Here is a 23,565-nt window from a genome sequence, read left to right as displayed (position 1 = left end):
TTTGTAAAATTAATGTTATTTAGTAAATTAATGCAAAAAAGGGTGCTGTTATAGTAATATATATATATATATATATATATATATATATATATGTATTGTACGTATAATATGTATATGTATATGTATATATATATATATATATATATATATATATATAATTTTTAGATTTTTTTGATTTTTTTGTTCGACGTTCAGACATACACCCCTAAGTGATGAGGGTTGTTCGTTCTATTTTTTTTTATTTTTGGCATTTTTTTTTGTTTTTAATTTTTATAATGTGGCATTTAAGAATACATTCAAACCAAAATTCTTACTTATTTACTACAAACCTCTATTTTTTATAGCCATTTTAGCAATTCAATCATTTTTTATCTTTTATTTAAAATATTTTTGACATAATTTTAATTCAAATTTTTGAGTTTGAAGAAAAACCTTAAATTTTACTTTAAAATAAAATTCATCACTATTAAGGGTTGTCCATTCCTTATACTTTTTTTAAATTTTGGGGTCAACTTATTTTATTTTAATTTTTCTTAATGCATAATGGATAAATTACTTACAAATAATTCAACATATTTATTTTTATCAAGGGTTGTCTACTCCTAACATTTTTTTCTTAAATTTTTATACCAATTTTCATATTTATTTTAATTTTTATTAATATATTAATATATATTTTATCTATCTATATAATTTTCTTTTTTATCACCAACCCCTATTTTTTATAGCCATTTTAGCAATTCAATCATTTTTTTTATCATTGAATATTTTTGACATAATTCAGATTCAGATTTTTGAAGAAAAGCTTGAAGAAAAAGTTTTTTTTTTAATAAAAATACAATTTATTATCATTAAGGGTTGTCCAACCCTAATACTATTTTTTAATTTTGCGGTCAATTTTTTATTATATTTTTCTTAATGCGTAATGGACAAATTACATACAACCCTTTTTACTTTACAAAATGATATTTATTAAACTAACTAATTTAAATTAGTCTCAAAATTTAAAAAAAAATGTTATGAAATTTCTTTATTTTAATTTTCTATAATTTGAAATTCGAACACTTTTCACTATGCAAACCTATTTATTTTCATCAAGAATTGTCACCCCTATTTTTATTTAATTTGGAATAAATTTTCTTTTAATTTTAATTTCATCTGACAAAATTTTTGGTCAAGATTCTTTTTGGGTTTCTGCAAATGCTTAAATGTTAATTGAAAAAACAATTTATTTTTATTAAGGGCTGTCCATTTCTTATATTATTTTAATTTTTGGCACATTTCGGCTGCTTTTCGGTAATAACAATGTGGACATTACATTTTTCTTGTATAGTACATTCTAATATTATCTAGGCTCATAATTTCAGCTAAATTTAAATTTCAAGTGAATTGACATTTTTAGCAGATGACAGTCAATGTCAAACAATGATAAGTGGTTTTCTGTAATTTTTGCCATTTATTTCTACAATATTACTATAGTTTTATCGTTCAATAAATCTTCAAAATTTCCTTTGACAAACTCTAAAAAAATTATCAAAATCCGAATAACCGTTTAGGAGAAGTATCAAATCATTCAACCGTACAGAAGAATTATATATATATATATATATATATATATATATATATATATATATTATAATTATAATTTCCGACTCGGTTCCAATGCAACGCAGTCCCTAAGTTGTGATCATTTCAATACTTCGGTATATTATTAAAAAAATAAAATCCGATTATGTCTGTATATAACATGTATATTATAAATGTATATCTATATATTATTATATATTATATGCTGGTGTTTGTGTTCCAATAGGCTCAAAAAAGGATAAAATATGTAAAACTGTTTTGCTACTAATAAGATGTAATCCAATATTTTTGCATCGAATATTGAAGATAAATTTGTAATTGATGTACGTTATCGCACCATAAGGAAAATGAAATTTGTGATATATTGGTTTGAGTTTGAAATTTTAACTATTGTAAACATTGATGAAAGGATAAGAATTGATAAAATTTAACAGGGTAATCGCAACGATAATATCAGTTAAAATTTTTCTTATGGGTTATGGTAACTTTGTTAGATAATTTAGTTAAAAATGTACCAAGAAAACTTTTTTTTTCCAAAATTTCTGGAAAAACGCTATTTTTATGTCACATCTTTTGGAGGCGTCCATTAATCACGTGATCGATTTTTTAAAGATTTTTGAATCCCCCCTCTTTTCCTCGATGATACGTAGTGATATATAGAATTACAATGCCATGGTAACTTTTTTTTTAAATTTATTTTAATTGGCTTCTAAATTACAACCAACCACTTACAGTCAATGGTAACTTTATTAGATAATTTAGTTGAAAGTACGCAAAGAAAATTTATTTCTTCAAAATTTCTGGAAAATCGCTATTTTATGTCACACATATTAGACCGACATGGCATATATTGAAGCCCTTTGGGGTCACGTGATTGATTTTTTTTTAGAGATTTTTGGACCTTTCCTTCCCTTTGGTGATACGTCGTCATAAATAGAATTAACAGCCTCCCACCAAATTTTCCGAACAAACATTTCCAATTTACGAAAAAACATAAAAAATTTTTTTTTTTAAATTTACATAAAAAATATGTACGAGTGATATCTTACTAGACCCCTTCCTCCCCCACTTGATTATTTGTGATTTTATGCCAACCCCTCCCTCTCCTTCTAAAAGCCTCACGTGATCAATGGACGCCCCCCCTTTTTTTTCAAAATTTCTAGAAAATCGCAATTTTTATGTCACAAAACATATTAGAACGACATTACCCTATAGGGAAGCCTTTTGGGGTTGTCCATTATCACGTGATCGATTTTTTAGGGATTTTGGGACCGCCCTTCGTTTTTTTTTTTGAAAATTTGGTTAAATAATAAATACACGTGATATTTTACAAAAGCCCTCCCTTCCCCACGTGATTATTCGTGATTTTTTAACAACAATATTTGAAAGTAGAGGGCAAAAGATGTATAACCAGCCATCACCTTGATTCTTACGACGGAGATATATGACAAAGTTTAAAAATCCATAACAAAAGTATTTTCTTTTGTCGTTAGTTTTTTTTCGTCGTGAGCACTGTTGTTAAGTTTACGAGACCTTAATATAATATTTAAGTACATATATTAATTAAATGTTTTACAAGATGTATTGTTAATTTTAAAATAGATTCAACAGTTTTTTTTTTATATAAAACTTACACGTGGGTTGGGCAATAAGGGCCAACTGATCCTTTACCCTGGCAAAGGTGTAAACAACAAAAAATAGTAAATAAACACGTAAATTAAGCTAAAAAAAACAATTTTACAAGAGATATATTAAATAAATAGTTATTCCAGCTCTGCTGATAAATATTTCTGACGAAATACCAGATCAAGGTTATATACAGTTTATCTCTGAAAAAATGTACCCATGAAATTTATATTTGCATTGGTTGAAAATTGTAACTATTATTTCGTAAAATCTCTTTAAAATTAAAAATGAGACTTTGAATCTATTTGGCCCTTGGCAGGTGACAAATTTTTGAAAAACAGCAAAAAACTCATTTTTACAATGAAGAATTGGCTGGGAAGTTTTACTAGTCAGATAGTTGTTTGTTTGATATATGTTATTTGTTCTGACATAATTGGTTTGGTTTTTACTATAAAATGCTCAAAGTCAAATTAGATCTTTGTGCCTCGTCCTACCTTACCTTAAAACTTAGAAATACTTAAGTGAAAAACCTAAAATAAAGTTCATCAATGTTTACAAATATATATATATATATATATATATATATATATATATATATATATATATAATATATATACTTTTATTTAAAATTTAGCCAACCACAAACTAATTTTCTTTCAATTTTTTCAACGTTTTTTTTACCTTTATCATTTATTATTTTACGCACATATCATTATAGAGAAAGCCGTTTTCGGGATTTGCATCTACAGAGACAAAAATATTTATCAGAATCTATGTTATTATATATTTATTTTATAATCTGTTTATGACGAATTATTTTTGTCTCTGTGGATATGTGTCCCTCGTCATCGAATTCATTTAATGAGACGCTTCTACTTGTAAATATTATAAGACAAATAAATAAAAATTATTATTAAATAAAATTATTACATTATGTGTAACTCACAATGTAAAAAATGATATCAGTAAATTACCTGAATAGAAAACTTGGGTATTTATTTATCTTCCCGAACGAAAAATTTATGTTTTGTTAGAACATTCGATTTGCTGATTTTGTGTTTTCTCGACATTTCAAGTCGTTCTGAATCGAATGAGACCAAATTTAGAAAATGTATAATATGTGTGTATGTGTGTAAGCTGATTTTTGACCTTTCATCGACGTTTTGTCAAAAGCGATCTCAAAATTTTCAAAGCTATTCGATGTAACTCGATAAGGACTAGAGTTTCTCAGTTTTGTGCGACGATCGGCCGAGCCGTTTTTTCTAATTAGCGAAAAAGTGCAAAATTTTGCGTCCACTTTTTAATTTTGTACTCTAAAATAACATACTAAAATATTATAGGTTTAACCACCTATTACAAAAATTCATCGGAGTTTTTTCACCTGCTTTTCACCTGCTTTTCACCTTATAGAGATTTTATTAATACGTACAGATTTTGATTATACTTGTGAAAAAAAAAATTTTTTGATACAATTATCTGTACTAATGCGACGCGGCGCTTACACGCTTTGATATATCGTCATTGACTAAAAAAGTTAAAACATTTCAAAATATAAACAAAAAATTTAAATTTTACAAAAAAGTCATTTTTTTTCAAAAAATTCAAAATTCTCAGAAATCTCATTTATTCAAAATTTTCAAAAAATGAATAAAAGAGATTTGTTTGTAAAATTTAAAATATGTTTATATTTTGATATATTTTAACTTTTTAAATAGTTTCATTTTCGATCCGGGAAGTTCTAGCAATTTGCCTTAAGTAAGGTGACCATATGTCCCGGTTTGGCCGGGACAGTCCCGGATTTCTATCTTGTGTCCCGGGTTTTTCTTAAAGCAAGTTATGTCCCGCAATTAGACCTTTTGTCCCGGATTGTCCCGATTTTTCGAAAATTTATAGGTCAATTAATAAAAGTTATAAATATGAATAAATGAGTGCTATTTTTTCCAAATTATTAAAAAAAATTGAATTTAAGACTTAAAAGCGAGAAAAACAGAAATAAAAATAGATAAAGATAAAGTATTGCTCATAATGCTAGTTTTGTTTTCTTGACGTCATTCTGAATCGATTGAGATCAAAATCGAAAAAAAAAATATTTTGTCGAGTTTTTCTTAAAAACCCCTTTGGTACTAATTTCTATGATTTTTAAATGCTAGTTTTATTTTTTCTTGACATCATTCTGAATCGTTTGATACCAAAATCGAAAAGAAATTATTTTGTCGAGGTTTTCTTAAAAACCCCTTTGGTACTAATTTCTATGATCTTTAAATACTAATTTTATTTTTTCTTGACGTCATTCTGAACCGCTTGAGTCCAAAATCGAAAAAAAAAATTGTCCATGTTTTCTTAAAAACCCCTTTGTTACTAATTTTTATGATCTTTAAATGCTAATTTTATGTTTTCTTGACGTCATTTTGAATCGTTTGAGACCAAAATTTAAAGAAATGTGTGAATCAAAATTTGAAATTTTGTCGACGTTTTTTAAAAACCTTTTTGGTACCTCTTAGGAGGCGTTCATTCATTAATCACGTGATCGATTTTTTTAAAGATTTTTGGACCCCCCCCCCTCCGCCTTGGCGATATTCAAAATTACTCACCCTCCCCCACTAAACATCACGTTCACAAAAATTGTAAAATTGTTGATTTTTTTTCAAAATGTTTAGATTTTAAAAAAAAAAATCAGAAAAAAATAAATACACGTGATATTTTAATATACCCTTCCTTCCCCCACGTGATATTTCGTGATTTTTGTCAAATTCTCTAAAAACCTCAAGTGAAATGGACGTCCCCTTAGGTACTAATTTTTATGATCTTTATAGATAATACAAGTAATTATGATTGTACTATGAAAAATAACAGAAATCGATGTACGTGTATTGGCTATCCATTTTAATGAATTTATTTAATTTAACTTGCATTTATATCGCTTGACATGGTCTCATACTTGGCTACGTTTTTTACCCAAAATTATTACAATAACACCATTTTTGAATTTCTATTACTATTTTAAAATACTATGACTTGTTCACGGATCAATTATCTGACTTTTCGATTTTTGTCAAATTTTGACACCGCATCGCGATTGGCGAATCCTCGATCTTTTGTTTTGTCAAACAAATTTCTTCTGACGTCAAAATGTAAAAGTTTACCATCGACTTTCAACAAATAACGATCTTCAGAACTTTGTAGGACATCAATTGAAGGAATATTGTCGAAAGATGAATATTAATTGGTTGTTTAGTATGAATACTAGTGGTACAACGTGGTATCAAGTTTAGAATACAATTTGAAGGATATTGGATAAGTGACAAAAGAACGGCGCAGGAACATTTTGGACATTTTGGACGAACATTGATCCCCGGAATACAGGCAAGTGGTGAAATTTAGTATTTTTAGTATATAAATATGTCGGTATTTGGGTTTATACAAAAACCGACATTTCAGAAAACCGGTTTTCGAATTTCAATTTTACCAAAAAACCGGTTTACGAATTTTATATAGAAAATAAATTTTTGCTCGAATATCCTGTAATTTATCCGTAAATTTAGTGTAATTTAGAGCAGTATTTGACTGAATTTATTTATTGTTCAATTTTATAGATAGTAAACGAAATTATTTTAATTTTAATTAGTAGAACTAAAAAATAATAGTTTATCTTGATTAAATAACTTTGAAAATAATTATTCGTTATTCATGCATCATTTTCACATATAAGAATGAAAATATTTTTATGATAGTGAAAGGAAAGTTTTCGAATAGATAAAAATAATACATTTTTAAATAACAAAAATTCATTAAATTAAAAAAAATAGATACATGTTGATACATAGTTGTTAATATCAATTTTAGTTTTCAAAACAATTAAGCTAATCTCAGGTATTGTCTGTTCCGAACAATTATAATTAATTAATTTTAAACATTCTAATTATTTCTTTGTTTAATAAAATATGATTTCAAGAAACTGAGAACATCTATCGAATTGCTACTTAGACGTGTCCTTTGTTTACTCACAAAAATTCCTGTAATAGAAAATACTCTTACACTTGCGACCAAATAATTCTAAATTCGAATAAAAATTCTAAGTTTTTTGTTCTTTAATTTGTGGCTTCTAGGGTTTAAAACTCTTTTTTTTAAGTTTGAGTAGAGCAAGTTACTTCTTCAAGAAGAAGTCACACGGATTTAAATTAATATATACACTGGTATAAAAATCTAAATTGATATATACAAAACCTTTCTGGGAACCATTGCAGACTGATAAGATATCAAATGCTATTGAACCGATATGATTTCAAGAATGAAAACGCTTTCATTTATCTTTTATATTTGGCTATATTTGTCATTTTCCATTTATACCGTGAAAACCGACTTTTTCCACTAAAAAACCGGTTTTCGAATTCCATAATTTTCGCTAAAAAACCGGTTTTCAAAACCAACAAACCCTAGTCGGTATGTCAATGTTGTAGTATCACGAAAAAATCAGAAAAATTTTACTCATTCATGACAGAAAAAATATTTAATCATTTTCTACAGAATGTTTAGGGTTACAACTTACCACCGATATCTCAAAAACAAGCAAAGTTAAGAATTTTTTAATAATAATATTTGAAAGTAGAGGGCAAATGATGTATAACCAGTCATCACCTTGATTCTTACGACGCCGCTATCAGGAGATATATGGCAATGTTTAAAAATCCATAACAAAAGTATTTTCTTCCGTTGTTAGTTTTTAGGTCGTGAGCACTGTCGTTTAGTTTACGAGACCTTAATATAACTTTTAAGTATACTTTATTTAATTGTTCTATAAGATGTATTGTTAATTTTAAGTTAGATTCAACAGTTTTTTTTCTCTTCTATCGTTTATTGACTATCATTTACCTTTACAGAATAGATCTACTCTTATTACCATTCCCAGCAGAGTCCTTCATACAAATTTCCATAGCTGAAGTGACTAATATACTCTAATAATGGCTGAAGAGAAAAAACCCAAAAAGGATGCGTCCTCGTTTATGAAGGATTTTTTAGCTGGCGGAATTTCGGCAGCTATATCAAAAACAGCTGTGGCTCCTATTGAAAGAGTCAAATTGCTGCTGCAGGTGCAGGCTGTTTCTAAACAGATCAGACCGGAGAATCAATATAAAGGCGAGTGGGAAATAATTATCGACACAAATATTTTTTATTGAAATTTGCAAAAAATGTAATTTCACGTGCGATCATTCGGGGTTTACAAAACCTAATTTTTTATTTATCTTTACGTTTCAAACTTTTCTGAACATTATTGCATACCTTAGAAAAGGGTGCGTGTGTGTGTGTGTGTGTGTGTGTGAACGGATACAAATTTTTATCGACCATTTCGGGAACAAGGTTCAACCGATTTCAATGAATGAAAATATTCGATTTGTATTGATAAAGAGACGTGCTGATTAGTTTTTGGCAAAGGCAGGTCTAGCCGTTTCGGAAATACGTGGCAAAAGGACCCAAAAATAGTAATTCAATTTTTGAGAGAACGGAACGTCCGATTTGAATAATTCAAAAAACACTTTATCGTACTCAAGGGGAGCTATGGGCTTATTGTAACACTTCTTTTTAAATCAATGTATCTTGAGATTAAATGATTATGTTACTGCGATATAAAAATATTTGAGAGTAGAGGGCAAAAGATGTATAACCAGACATCACCTTGAATTTCACGACGTTGTTATCTATATGACAAAGTTTGAAAATCCATAACAAAAGTATTTTCTTTCGCTGTTAGTTTTTTTGGTTTTGAGCACTATTGTTTAGTTTACGAGACCTTGATAAAATGTTTAGGTAATCGTTATTTAATTGTTTTATAAGATGTATTGTTACTTTTAAGTTAGATTCAACAAGATTTTTTATATAACTTCTATAAAAGCCTAATCGTGGATGGGGTAAAAATGACAATTTGAACCGTTACCCTAGCAAATACGTAAAGATACAAAATAGTGAATAAGAAAGGAAATTTGGTTAAAAAAGCAATTTTATAAATAGTTATTTCAACTTTGCTGATGTACATTTCTTACAAAACACCAGATCAAGGTTGTACACAGTGTTATTTCTGTAAAAAATGTACCCATGAAATTTATATTTTGCATTTGTTGAATAATGTAGCTATTATTACGCAAAATTCTTTTAAAATTAAAAATAAAATATTGGATCTGATTGGCCCTTGGCCGTTCCATTTTATCCCGCCCATGGGGTAAAAACGACTAGGTTACAAATTTATGAAAAACAGCAAATAAAACACATTTCTTCAACGATGAATTAGCTGGGAGTTTTACTGAACATAGTCAGATAGTCAACAAACAAACAATATAAAAAAAGATCGATCAATATTTAAAAAAATTAAACACTATAGCCAAATTTTACCAAAGCGTTAGGTTGCATTAAAAAGCTAATGAAATCATCTTATTTATAAATTTTTTCATGATAGTTACGATTAATACTATTCAGGCATGATGTTGAATTCTAGGACACCCTGTATAATGTGATGAGTCATAGGCTTTAAGTTTAAACCTGTACCGATGCTGCCGCATGAGACTAATGTTATGGCAAGTCTATGTTATGCAGAACTTTCCATACAAATTCGTTCTGAATATTGACAAAAAAGTGCGGTGCTGTGAAGTCAATCGTATTTTTCAGGTTGCCAGATAGAAAACCTAATCTAGAAACCGCACAAATGTCAAAAAATCTTAGATAACAGTGTGTTTCTGACTCAGGTTCATAACATGCTAGTGACGTTGCAGTTTATGTGTAAAACGCTTGAATGCACAGAAAATACATGACATTTTGACAGTATTCAGTATGATTTAGTAGCATAATGTATGGAAGTTGGAGCGTAACATGGCCTTGCTATAACATTTTTCTGTTATGCGGCAGAATTGGTTTCAAATTTTCAGTCTTCATTTAATCTGATTTTTTTCTCCCCCAGGTATAATCGACGCCTTCACCCGAATTCCTCGCGAGCAAGGTGTCCTGGCCCTGTGGAGAGGCAATTTGGCGAACGTCATTCGATATTTTCCAACTCAGGCCCTCAATTTCGCCTTCAAGGATGTTTACAAACAAATTTTCTTGGGAGGCGTCGACAAAAAGAAGCAGTTTTGGAGATTCTTTGCAGGAAGTTTGGCATCGGGCGGCGCCGCCGGGGCCACGGCTTTGGGATTCGTCTATCCTCTGGATTATGCGAGAACTAGGTAATAATGATAATAAAAAAAGTAGTTGAAAGTGGCATTTTGCTTTGAGGCAAGTTACTTGAACTTCCCGAAATGTGTAAATAATCGACTTAATCAATAAAAAATGCATTCATTTATGAGTTATTAAAAGTATTCTGAGTGGATTTATTACACATAATTGAAAACGAACGAACACGTTAACTTGGAGTATTTTCTAAAAGCAAATTTTCAAAAATCATAGATTTTTATAATTGAACTAGTTTCCGTAGGACTTTAATGGTTTAGTATGTTCATTAAGACCAAGTACTCTATCGTTATACCAAGTGCATCGTCTAATTTTAACTTTAACAAATGTCAAAAGAACTACTCATTTTCTCAAACTTTGATGAATTTTTCAAATTAAACTACTCGTCGCAAGGCCGTAATATTTCAGTAAGTTCTATAAGACCATGATATATATCGCCGATAAAAGTTCCATGAAAATTGGCTTAAATTTGTTTTCAACAGTTAATTACAAGAAAACGGCTCGGTAGATTTTCACCTAAAACTAATCAGTATCATTCCCAACTAATATCTTTCGAACAGTTTTTGATTTTTAAAATCCATTCGGTAGTATGAGGTGAAATGTAGACGAAAAGTTTAACACTTTTATTCAAATAACAAAGAAACGCCTCGGCCGATCGTCGCGCAATACTGATAAACGATAGTCCTCATTGATACACAACAAATGGCTTTTAAATTTTTGGAATCGGTACAGACGTTTTTGAGAAAACGTCGATTTAAGGTAAAACATCTGTTCACATACATACTTTTCCAAATTTGGTCTCATCCGACTCAGAACGGCTTGAAACGTCGAGAAAACACAAAATTAGCAAATCGGGTTTTTGTACTCGATCGTGTTCGTGAGGCTTTTTTGCAAAAGGCAGGTCTAGCTGTCGGGGGTATGGAGCGCAAAGGGTGTTAAAATGGTCATGCGGTTTTTGAGACAACGGATCATCCGATTAGATTAATTCAAAAAACATTTTGCTTCAGTGTGCAAAAAATGCTTTTTAAAAAATAAGAAATGTCGTAATTTTGAAAATTTTCAAAAAATTCAGAATTTTTCATCCTTTTCAAAAAAAAACTAAATTTCGAAAAATTTCAAAAAATATAATAATTTTAAAAAAATTATTTCTTACAAAAATTTGAGAATATTTCGAGAATTTCAAAAAAATTTAATATTAATAATTTCCAAATTCTCAAAAAAAAATTAAAAAAATATGTTTCTTCCAAAAATTTCAAAAAATTTCGAACTTCGAAAAAATTTCCAAACTTTGGTTTCTGAACATTTTGGCATACCTCATTTTCAGAAAAAAATGTGTGTATGTTTGGATACTATTTTTCGTCCACGATTCTGGGCGCACGAATCAACCGATTTGAATGATTCAAAAACCATTCGATTCCTATTGATGAGAAGACGTGTTGATTAGTTTTTGGTAAAGGCAGGTCCAGCCGTTTCGGAGATATGGGGCAAAAAGTGCAAAAAACGGTAATTCAATTTTTGAGAAAACGGAGTTTCCGATTTGAATGATCTAAAAAAACATTCAATTTGTAATGATTGTTCTTATATAAGAGATGATTAGTTTTTGGCAAAGACAGGTTCCGCCATTTGGAAGATACAGAGCTAAATGTGCACAAAATGGCAGTTTTTGAGTGAACTAAGCGTCCGATTTGAATGATCTAAAAAACTTTCTGCTTGTATTGACAAAACAATTGCTTTTGAGGATAAAAAATTATTACATCTTTTTTGATTTTTCATAGAATATATTTGTAATTTTGGATTAAAAATTCAAAATATTACCCAGGCTAAGCACAGTCTAAGCGCCACTCTGGTACAAATGTTTACTCAAGTGCGTGCACTGAAAACAACTATTGAAAAATGTGAAAATGCCGCCAAGCTAAGCACAGTATAAGTGAAAATGTCGCACAGAATTATTTGCAAATGCGTTTAGACTGTGACTATGCAAGCACTTTTTCAATTTTGTGCAAATTAGACAACTTAGGTATTTTTTTTAAATTGAATTCGAAATGAAATGACGATTGTTAATGTTCTAGAGATATATTGATTTATGATTTACATTTGATTTGCTCGGATATAACAGGATAGCAAAAAAAAAATGAAAGTTACAGTATTTGTAATAATATATTTGAAAACGTTTAAAATTTCTCGAATATTTCATTACGATAGGGGAAGTTCCAGCAATTTGCCTTAAGGCACGAATAATATAATTAATCCTTTAAATCTTTTCCCTCAGGTTGGGTGCCGACGTCGGCAGCGGCAAGAAGCGCGAGTACACCGGAATGGTCGATTGTATCGTGAAGACATTCAAATCCGATGGACTTTTCGGTCTCTATCGAGGCTTCGTGGTGTCTGTTCAGGGAATCATCATATATCGGGCAGCCTATTTCGGGTGCTACGACACGGCCAGGAGTCTTTTGCCGGACCCTAAGAACACGCCCTTGATCATTTCGTTTATGATTGCCCAGGCCGTCACCACCCTTGCTGGTAGATGATAGATAATAGACTTATGAAAATAATAATAGACTTAAAAACATTATAAGATTTGACTTGAAATTTATAAAAAAGATGGTAGATGGATTTTACTAATAGCATCCAGTGGGTTTGCACAATAGTTGCCAACTAGGAGATATTTTTTAAGCAACCATTTTTTTTATAGGGTGCGCCATCAATATGTGGTCAATGGAAAAAGCGAAGTTTTATTTGCTTAATGAAGGGGGTCATTTGATAGATGTATAGTCTTACGAACTATATATTAACTATATAATTATTGACGTAGTCAAGATGTCAGGAGGACGCCATAGATGTTGTTTGTCGAACCAAATTGAAAAAAAATGTAAGGCTTTAAATTTGATAACAAACAAAAACTTCATCAAAATTCATTGAAAATTGTTCATGTTATTCAGCATTTTCCATTGACCACGTATAAATGGTTCATGTAAAAATACAGTGGGGCAGTATCATCATTGAGAATATACTTAAAAATTAGAAATTACACTTTTAAATAAAATAATAGTGATTCTCAATTAAATAAATCGGAGTTATTTTTCTTCTTTCTCGATGTCATCTATAGACGATACTCGTACACACAGGTCGTCAAGTGGAAGCGAACGGATTAATTTTAGTTTCACGCCAAACATTATTTACGTTTCTTAAGTAAATTATGTTCTTAAATACACCTAACATTATTTATGCTTCTAAAAAAAATATGTATCTAAATTTTGTTAGGATAAAATCTAATAACCAAAAAATTATGAGACTTCTCGATGGATATACTGCAGAGCTGTTTGTTGCTGTTGGAGAAAGGATTTTGATTTCTTCAAACTATTATTAAAATAAAATTTAGTAATTAACAATCATTTTCGCAATGAGTTGTGTACATATCATCAAAATGCATGCACATCATCAAACAAAATATTAATGATAACTTTTTGTTAAATATTTAGGAGCCTGGAGCCAAGACATCTTAGTGATATTTAAAAGCATTTCTAATCTAATATATAATTATTTATTTTTATTTTGTCGTTCATACAATATTACGTAATTTTTTTTAATAAAAATAATTATTAAATCGACAAAAATGCTAAAAAGTACACTTTTGACTCGTATAATTACCAAACTAATAAATAACTGTAAAGTTGTAAAAAGAATGCAGGGTGTCCCAGAACTCAACGTCAAGCCGAAACGTGGTGATAGTAACAAATTCATAAAAATCGTCAAACAAAAGTTTTTTAACACTTTATTACAAGAAAACAGCCCGGCCGATCTTTACCAAAAACTAATCAGCACAATTTCCAACTTTTTGAATTTTTTGGTTTTTGAATTTCCAAAATCGATTCAGAATTGCGGGCTAAAACGGGGACGGAATTTTTTTCGCTTTTCTGCGATTTACAAAGAAACAGCTTGGCTGATCGTCGCGCAGAATTTATTGAAGCTAGTCCTCATCGGGATACATCGAATGACTTTTAAATTTTTAAAATCGGTGTAGCCGTTTTTGAGAAAACGTCAATTTACGGTAAAAAATCTGTTCACACACACACATACTTCTTTCAAATTTGCTCCCAAACGATTCAGAATGGCTTGAAACGCCGAGAAAACATAAAATAAGCGATTCGTATTTTTTGATGAAAACATAAACTTCTTTTCGGAAAGTTAAAAAAATTTCATGTAGTTTCGAAAATATGTACTTTAACCACAATAACCGAAAAAAGGTTCAAGATTGACCAAGCCAAGCCGTAAGTTGTACTTAGAAGCTCATAAATTTCAAACTATGTGAAATAATTTTTTTTTAATTTTTTATGACAGTTCTGGGCACCCTGTCAAATCAAATGCATTATCTTAAAAATTTACAAAAAAGTGATCAAGTAACAATTTGCATCATTTTTGTCAAAAATATGTCTTGATTAATTACATTTATTAAACTTATTCATCAATCAGGCGTTTTACACATAAAACCTAACCTCCAAAACGCACAAAAATGCAACTTTGTGATGTCTCATTGATAACACATGCGTGAAGTTAGGTTTTGTGTGTGAATCGCCTAATCGCACAGCAAATACATAGATTTTTGTTACTATCAACTCATACGAATATAGACCTGAAGGATAAAGTTTCTATTTTATCCCAAAATTGGCCTCTTAATCTAATCAAATTTAAAAAAAAAAATATTATGTACTACTTAAAAAAATCTATTTTTGTAAATACTGATTTGAGAATTTGGTTTATGATATCACAAAATTGTCAAATAAGATATTTTGTAAAATTTTGGCAATTTGCATAATATTTCTTGGAACATCTGAAGCAACAAATAAAAGTCTACAAGGTAATGGGAAGCAGTCAACCTTTCTGGATCAAAAGGAAACAATGGAATATATTTATGCCTGGAAAAAAATTTAATGTAATATTTTACGAAGAATTTATTGTTTGCACCAATATTGCAATTTGATTTACCGAGAGGAGATTGTGGCTCTATTACCTTTGACTTTATTTATTCTTCTGTTGGAGATGCCAAGATGGATTTCTAAATTGTTTCCATTCCCAGGCCTGTTGTCATATCCCCTGGACACGGTCAGGAGGCGCATGATGATGCAATCTGGTCTAAAAGCCTCCGAAATGGTGTACAAAAACACTTTGGACTGCTGGGTCAAAATCTTCAAACAGGAAGGTCCCGCCGCCTTTTTCAAGGGCGCCTTCTCCAACGTGTTGAGAGGCGCCGGAGGTGCCATGGTGCTTGTACTTTACGACGAGATTAAAAACTTACTCTGATTTCTTCCGACGTTGTGATTCTAATAATTTTCTGGAAGTCATGTGGTCGATGGCTTCTTCTTTTCGAAGATATATATAAACTATACACAGTCTACATTTTTTTTTAACTTGGCATATAAATGACATGTACATTGTACGATTCGTTAATAAAACCAGCATCCATATCATTTTTGCGTTCATGAAATATTTAGTTTGTGGTTTTGATTGTTTTAAAACATTTCGTGTACATTTCGTTTATGGTCATGATGAGTGTTTGTTTTTTGATGGTATATGTGCACAACTCATTTTGGAAAAAAATCTTTGAAAAATTTTGTCTAAAGCGGTTTTATGCAATAGATTGTGTGAATGGTATCGGAATGTACACGAAAAGTTTTAGTTTAGATAATAATTTTAAGTCAACTTTCAGCTCTCGGTTACATTTTTTGGAACGCTATAAGAATTTCAGATGTATATTTTATTAACTTCTCGTAGGGTAAGTAATCTCAGAAAAAATCAAAAATTGAAATAAAAGGTCTTCTGAACATTTTGGCATACCTTACGTTAAAAAAAAATTGATATATGTGTGTGTATGTATGATATGTGCGGATACAATTTTTGCGTCAACGATTTCGGGAGCCACTAAACTAGTGGTGTATAGCCTTAGTAGTGTAATCAACTTTTTAGAACTTAAAAAAATAGATTTTTGAGGATTTTAAAATTTTTGAAAAAAAATTACCCTTTTGGACAATTTTAATTTTTATATACTTTGAAATATTTTGAAAATTTTGAACTTTTTTCTTAAAGCAATTGCGATACGTTATTTACTTAGAAACGAATTATAGAAGCGCGTAGGCGCCGGGTCGCGGTATATCGGTTAAACTTTAGTACGGAACCCATAGAAATGTAAACAAAATTCGTTCTTATTTTTAAAATATCTATAAAATAGGTGATGATTTGATGTGCATATGTCTAATGATAATTTTTGACCGCCAAATGGCATTTCTTTAACTTTTTTATTGAATCTCCAAAATCGCTAGACTTGCCTTTCCAAAAATTTCATCAGGTCTTCATTTCGTAGGTACAAATAAAATGATTTTTGAACTATTCAAATCGGACGCTCCGTTATCTCAAAAACTGAAATATCATTTTTGGCTCTTTTTGCGCCGTATCTCTGAAACGACTGGACCTGCCTTTGCCAAAAACGAATCAGCCCGTCTTCTTATCAATAGGAATCGAATGTTTTTTGAATTATTCAAATTTCGAACGGTGTTCCCGAAATTGTCGACGAAAAATTGTATTCACACATACATACTTATTACACGCACACACACATACATCAATTTTTTCTAAGGTATGCCAAAATATTCAGAAACCTTTGAAACGTAAAAATATATAAAAAATTTCATTTTCGATTTTTTGCGATTACTATAACTTACCCTACACGCCCTACAGGAAGTTAAAAATTAGTTGTGCATGGCAACGTGTCTTATGACAAATTGCTGGAACTTATATATTTATATGTATTATATATTTATAGTTTAAAATTTTGGAAAAACTAGATTGTTTTGAAAAATTTGAAAATATTTTTGGACATTTTGGCATTCCTAAGAAAAAATGAATAAAATGGTGTTTGTGTGTGTTCGGGTACAAATTGTTGTCGACGATTTCGGGAACACGGATCAACTGATTTAAATAATTAAAAATACTTGCGATTCGTATTGATGATTTGTTTCTGGCAAAGGCAGGTGCAGCCGATTTGGAGATTAAGAGTACAAAAAATGTCAGTTTTTGAGAAAATGGTGCATCAAAAATGAATTAATGAATGAATCAAAAAATATTTTTCTTGTATCCGAAAAAATCCGATTCGCTAATTTTATATTTTCTCGACGTTTCAAGCCATTCTGAATCGAATGAGACCAAATTTGGTAAAAATATGAGTGTATGTGTCTTGTGGTTGTGGAGACACAAAATTTTTTTTTGTTGATCAATTATGATTTTTACGATTTATTATTTTTGATTCATTTACAAATATAATTATTGGTAAATATGTAAGCAGAGGTACAGGTATACAGGCCAACAGAAAAAGAAGAATAATAGACTAATAACAGAACAATACCACTTACAACTAGTTACTCTAATTTTTAACTTCAGGTAATAATTATAAATGAAGTACATTTGTGTTCAATGAAAAATGATGAAAAAAAAATCGTAGACTAAATATTGTATATAAATAAACAAATATTTTAATTAAGCTAATGCAAGAAACTCAAAACAAATAGCGATTAAAATAAAATATGCAAAAACTTGTTACTTTTTTGATAAATTCTACGCAAATAAAGTTGCATGTACAACTAGTTGTTAACTCTTTGATTACTATGTCAGTCATATGTGTCTGACGCAGAGAAATTCTATATATAATGTGTCAGATTTACATGTTCATACTAAGCGATTTTGTAGAAGGTGTTTGTAATGAAATTGTTTTTAATATCAAGTCATGTCAGTCATATAGGGGTGACATGAAAAATACAGCGTATTTTCGAGCAAGTTTTCTTGATACATTTTTCAACTGAATTATCTAATAAAGTTACCATGGCCTTTGTGAATTTTTTTCTGATATCGTACTAATTAACGTGTTAATAATATTTTTATATATAAATGTCTATTAATTTAAATAATATTTTTTATTTTTTATCCGATTTCGATCCTCCTAGGTACCATGGTCTATCCCTACGATACAGTCAGAAGAAGGATGATGATGAATTCTCCTACCAACCGGGTTTACAAGAATTCCTGGGACTGCGTCCAAAAAATCTACAACGAACACGGACTTCGCGGTTTTTACAAAGGGGGATTCACTAATTTCCTTTTAGCATTTGGAAATGCGTTCGTTTTAATCTCTTACGATAAGCTTAGATCGCTTCTAGATTAATGAATAGTAGTATAAATGATAATGATAATACAATTATTTATTTTTTAAGTATTTATTTTAATATATAGAAATATTTTCGCGGAATCGATTGGGAACCAAATTTTAAAAAAAAGTATAAGTTCTCAAAAACGGCTGAAACGATTTCAAAAATTTTAAAATCCTTTCGATGTATCTCGATGAGGACTATCGTTTGTTAGTTTTGCGTGACGATCGGACAAGCCGTTTCTATATAAATAGCAGAAAAGTAAATAAATTTTCGTCCACGTTTTAGCCCGCAATTCTGAACCAATTACGAAAATTCAAAAACCGTTCGAAAGATATTGATTGGGAATCGTGCTGATTAGTTTTTGGTAAAGATCGACCGGGCCGTTTTTTTCTAATGAAGTGTTAAAATTTTTTTTCCACGATTTTTATGATTTTTTTTGATGGTAGATAGCATAATCTTATAATATTATTGTATAGATCATACAAAAATATTGCGGCCCTAAGACAATTCGTTTAACTTCAAAAATTTGTCAAAGTTTGCAAAATTTGGTATCGTTTTTTTGGCGTTTGTCAAAATTAGACCTTTCATAGACGTTTTCTCAAAAACGCCTGAACCGATTTCAGAAATTTAAAAGCCATTTGATGTATTTTGATGAGGACTATCGTTTGTCAGTTTTGTGCGACGATCTGCCGAGTCGTTTCTTTGTAATTTGGAAAAAAGTGTTAAACTCTTCGTCCACATTTAAGCTCATACTACCGAACCGATTTTAAAAAATCAAAAACTGTTCGAAAGATACTAGTTGGGAATGATACTGATTAGTTTTAGGTGAAAATCTACCGAGCCGTTTTCTTGTAATTAACAGTTGAAAAAAAAAATTAAACCGATTTTCATGGAATTTTTTTTGGCGATATATATCATGATCTTATAGAACTTACTGAAATATTACGGCCTTACGACAAGTAATTTAATTTTAAAAATTCATCAAAGTTTGAGAAAATGAGTAGTTTTTTTGACCTTTGTTAAAATTTAAATTAGGCGATTTACTTGATATAACGATAGAGTACTTGTTCTTAATTAACATACTAAACTATTAAAGTCCTACAGAAACTGCTTCAATTATAAAAATTATTGATTTGTGAAAATTTGCTTCTAGAAAATACTCAGAGTTAACGTGATCGTTCGTTTTCAATAAAGTGTTACAAATTCACTCGGAATATTTTTAACCACTCATAAATTTTAATTTATTTTTTATTGAATAAGTCGATTATTTACACAAATTGGGAAGTTCATGTAACTTGCCTCAAGGCCAAATACGAATACTAACTTAGTTTCTTTTTTATATTTTTAAAACAATAATAAACTAGTTGGTTTGGTATTTAGCCTTGAGGCAAGTTACATGAACTTCCCGAAATGTGTAAATAATCGACTTAATCAAAAAAAATGTGTAAATAATATACTTCATTAATCCTACTTTAAAAAAAACGATAATAATTTTAGCAAACTTTGACGAATTTTTAAAATTAAACTACTTGTCGTTAGGCCGTAATATTACAGTAAGTTCTATAAGACCATGATGTATATCGCCAAAAAAATTTCCATGAAAATCGGCTTAAATTTTTTTTTCAACAGTTAATTACAAGAAAACGGCTCGGTAGATTTTCACCTAAAATTAATCAGTATCATTCCCAACTAATATCTTTCGAACAGTTTTCGATATTTTAAAATCGTTCGGTAGGATGAGCTTAAATGTGGACGAAAAGTTTTTTTCAAATTACAAAGAAACGGCTTGGCAGATCGTTGCACAAAATTGACAAACGATAGTCCTCACAGAAATACATCAAATGGCTTTTAAATTTCTAAAATCGGTTCAGGCGTTTTTGATAAAACGTCGATCAAAAGTCTAATTTTGACAAATGCCAAAAAGACCATACTGATTTTTGCAAACTTTGACGAATTTTTAAAGCTGAACCAGTTGTCGTAGGGCCGTAATATTTTAGCATGATCTAGAAGACTATGGTATCTACCGTCAAAAAAATAATCATGAAAATCGTCGAAATTTTTTTTTTTAAAACTTTATTACAAGAAAACGGCCCGGCCGATCTCTACCAAAAACTAATCAGCACGATTCCCAATCAATATCTTTCGAACGGTTTTTGAATTTTCTTAATCGGTTCAGAATTGCGGGCTAAAACGTGCACGAAATTTTTTTCACTTTTCTGCTATTTATAAAGAAACGTCTCGGCCGATCGTCCCACAAAACTGACAAACGATAGTCCTCGTCGAGATGCATCGAATGGCTTTTAAATTTTTGGAATCGGCCCAGCCGTTTTCGAGAAAACGTCGATTTACGGCAAAAAATCTGTTCACACGCACATACACACACACACACACACACACACACACACATACTTTTTCCAAATTTGGTCTCATTCGATTCAGAATGGCTTGAAACTTCGAGAAAACATAAAATTAGAGAATCGGATTTTTTTATGAAAACATAAACTTCTCCTTCGGGAAGTTAATAACTTATAAAAAAATGGAAAATATGTTTGACTTTTTATGGCATTTTAATATCGCATAAAATTCATGCCAGAATATCCCCTTAAGGCAATATGTCACTTAGTTAAATACAAGTTCGTTATGTATATACTTAATATGATATTTCCAACGGGATTTACAATAATAATTTATTATAACGCTTAAAATGCTAATGTCGTCCTTGTATCACAATTTTCAAACTCACGGCCGCCCATCCATCCATCCATCCATTCATATGACCGTCAATCATATACATATGTATATATTTAATGTGGGTAATTGTAATTTTATTAACACGATAATTAACACGTATCTTCTGTTTTACTACAATTAGAAATCAATATTTTCAAAACATGCGTCAGTAAGATAATTATTGAAACGAATTTCGTGCCATTATGTAAATAAATCAATTTGCACTGACTAAAGCAATTCCAAGTATTCAATTGTAGAGTTTTGGCGGAACGCGATTTTAAATATTATTTGAATAAATATTTAAATTTTTATATCTTCCTCTAAACTTGGGTAATATAAACATTTATATTGTCTCAAATTTAGTTTTAATTTTTAATGATACATTAAACATCTTGCAGAATTTTGTATAAATTAACTTCCCGAAGATTTATGTTTTTGCACAAAAATCCGATTTGCTAATTTTATGTTTTCTCGACGTTTCAAGCCATTCTGAATCGAATGAGACCAAATTTGGAAAAAGTATGTGTGTGTATGCATGTGTGTGTGCGTAACTAACTATTTTAACATACGCATTTATGCATATGTCTTCCTTGAATACAAACTGATTTATTATTATTAATCAGCTTTAAACGATAAGATTAATATAGAAAAAGATAACGTTACACAAATGTATATACTTATTGCTCGAATTTCGTGTCGTGCTCTACATATTTATAATTTCTACGAAATCTATTATGAACATGAATGTATATACTACAGTTTTTAGAAATATATCATGAATATATCATAAAAAAATATATATGGTTAAAATATTATAGATTTTTATATATAAATAAATTTTGTATAAAGTTATAGAGTTTTAAAAAAGTCACGACTATCTTAATCGAATAAAACTAATGATTAAATATATTTATTAATAATATTTATATTTATATATAAATATTTTTTATTTATTTATGAAATATTTATATAATTTTTAGATTTTTTTATGGCCGATGTAAAATACAACTATTATATATAGCACTATAATACATTTTGTATATTTATTATCAAGTTTTATTAAATATATGTTAGATTTTTTCGTTTACATTCAAAATATCAATTGATTTTGGAAAAGCATAGAGACCTAAACTGGCACCGCGTTTATAAACTAGCGCTGCAAGTGACATAACGTTAAAACAATATTTTAAGGATCGTTAAATAATTAGACAAATTATATAAACAAGATAATTTTGTATTTAATTTTTGATTGAATTATCATATTTTTATTGTGATTTTTTAATTTTATTTTTTATCATATATTTTCATATCGTACTAAAAACAAATGTATTTAATTTACAGATTTGCGTTTTGTGACTGTAGTTAAGTAGTTAATCATCGCTATTCCTCATAAAGCTTATTTTTTAATTTCCAATCTATATCGGGATTAGCTTGATAAAACTTGTTACTACTATATTTCATTGTTTTTAATATATACTTTGGGAGTAAACACAGAACAAATGTGCTTTGCCCTATTTTAGTGTTTACCGCAATCAACTGAGGGTTTTCTATTTTAAAATTCAACTCTTTAATGAACTTACTTTAAACGTTTTAATATAATATTTAAAATTTACGTGGTACAGTTGGTGGCGCCTCTAGGGAATCCGGAAACAATTAAAATCGAGGTAATGGCAAAGCAGAGCTGTGTTTGCGATATATTTATACTTTTTATCTATGATTATACTGTATAAAATAAAAAATAAAAATCGAAAATATTTTTTTATAAATCTTGTCGTTTCAAAGGTTTCTGAATACTTTGGCATACCTTTAGAAAAATGGACGCTTTATGTCGACGATTTTGGGAACACGGATCAACCGATTTGAATGATTCAAAAAACATTTGATTTCTATTGATAAAGAGTGCTGATTAGTTTTTGGCCAAAGCAGGTCCAGCCGTTTTGAAGATACTGGACAAAAAGTGTCAAAAATGGTAAGTCAGTTTTTGAAAGAACGGAGCGTCCGATTTCAATAATTCAGAAAACATTTCATTTGTATTGACGAAATGAAGAACTGATGAAGTTTTTGGAAAGGTCTATCGATTTTGGAGGTACAATAGAAAAGTAAAAAAATGCCATTTTAACAAAGTTTATCCTTTAAACTGCAACGCGACGCCTACGCGCTTTGATATTTTATCTCTAAAACACTTTTTTAAATACTGAATTTGCATATTACAACTTTTATT

The 23,565-nt window shown here is 29.6% G+C and overlaps 1 protein-coding gene across 1 annotated transcript; it reads left to right on the top strand.

The window, feature by feature from the left end:
* The first annotated feature begins 8,171 nt into the window (after window positions 1-8,171).
* Window positions 8,172-15,872, top strand: LOC113373192 (ADP,ATP carrier protein 1-like). Its single transcript, XM_026613507.1, has 4 exons — window positions 8,172-8,346; window positions 10,157-10,418; window positions 12,692-12,942; window positions 15,497-15,872. The coding sequence occupies exons 1-4, from the start codon at window positions 8,172-8,174 to the stop codon at window positions 15,718-15,720; spliced, it is 912 nt and encodes a 303-aa protein (XP_026469292.1). The 3' UTR covers window positions 15,721-15,872.
* Window positions 15,873-23,565: the final 7,693 nt, after the last annotated feature.

This window comes from Ctenocephalides felis, unplaced genomic scaffold (genome assembly GCF_003426905.1).
Source record: "Ctenocephalides felis isolate EL2017-DRISC unplaced genomic scaffold, ASM342690v1 CF-g0.4_SCAFFOLD_00845, whole genome shotgun sequence".
NCBI classification, from domain to species: Eukaryota; Metazoa; Arthropoda; class Insecta; order Siphonaptera; family Pulicidae; genus Ctenocephalides; species Ctenocephalides felis.
Note: the sequence above shows the minus strand (reverse complement) of the source record. Positions and strands in the feature narration are given on the sequence as shown.

Coding starts and splice junctions, on each gene's coding strand:
- LOC113373192 (XM_026613507.1), top strand. CDS start 8,172: ATGGCTGAAGAGAAAAAACCCAAAAAGGATGCGTCCTCGTTTATGAAG. Junction 10,419..12,691: donor CTGGATTATGCGAGAACTAG/GTAATAATGATA, acceptor CTTTTCCCTCAG/GTTGGGTGCCGACGTCGGCA. Junction 12,943..15,496: donor GGCCGTCACCACCCTTGCTG/GTAGATGATAGA, acceptor TTCCATTCCCAG/GCCTGTTGTCATATCCCCTG.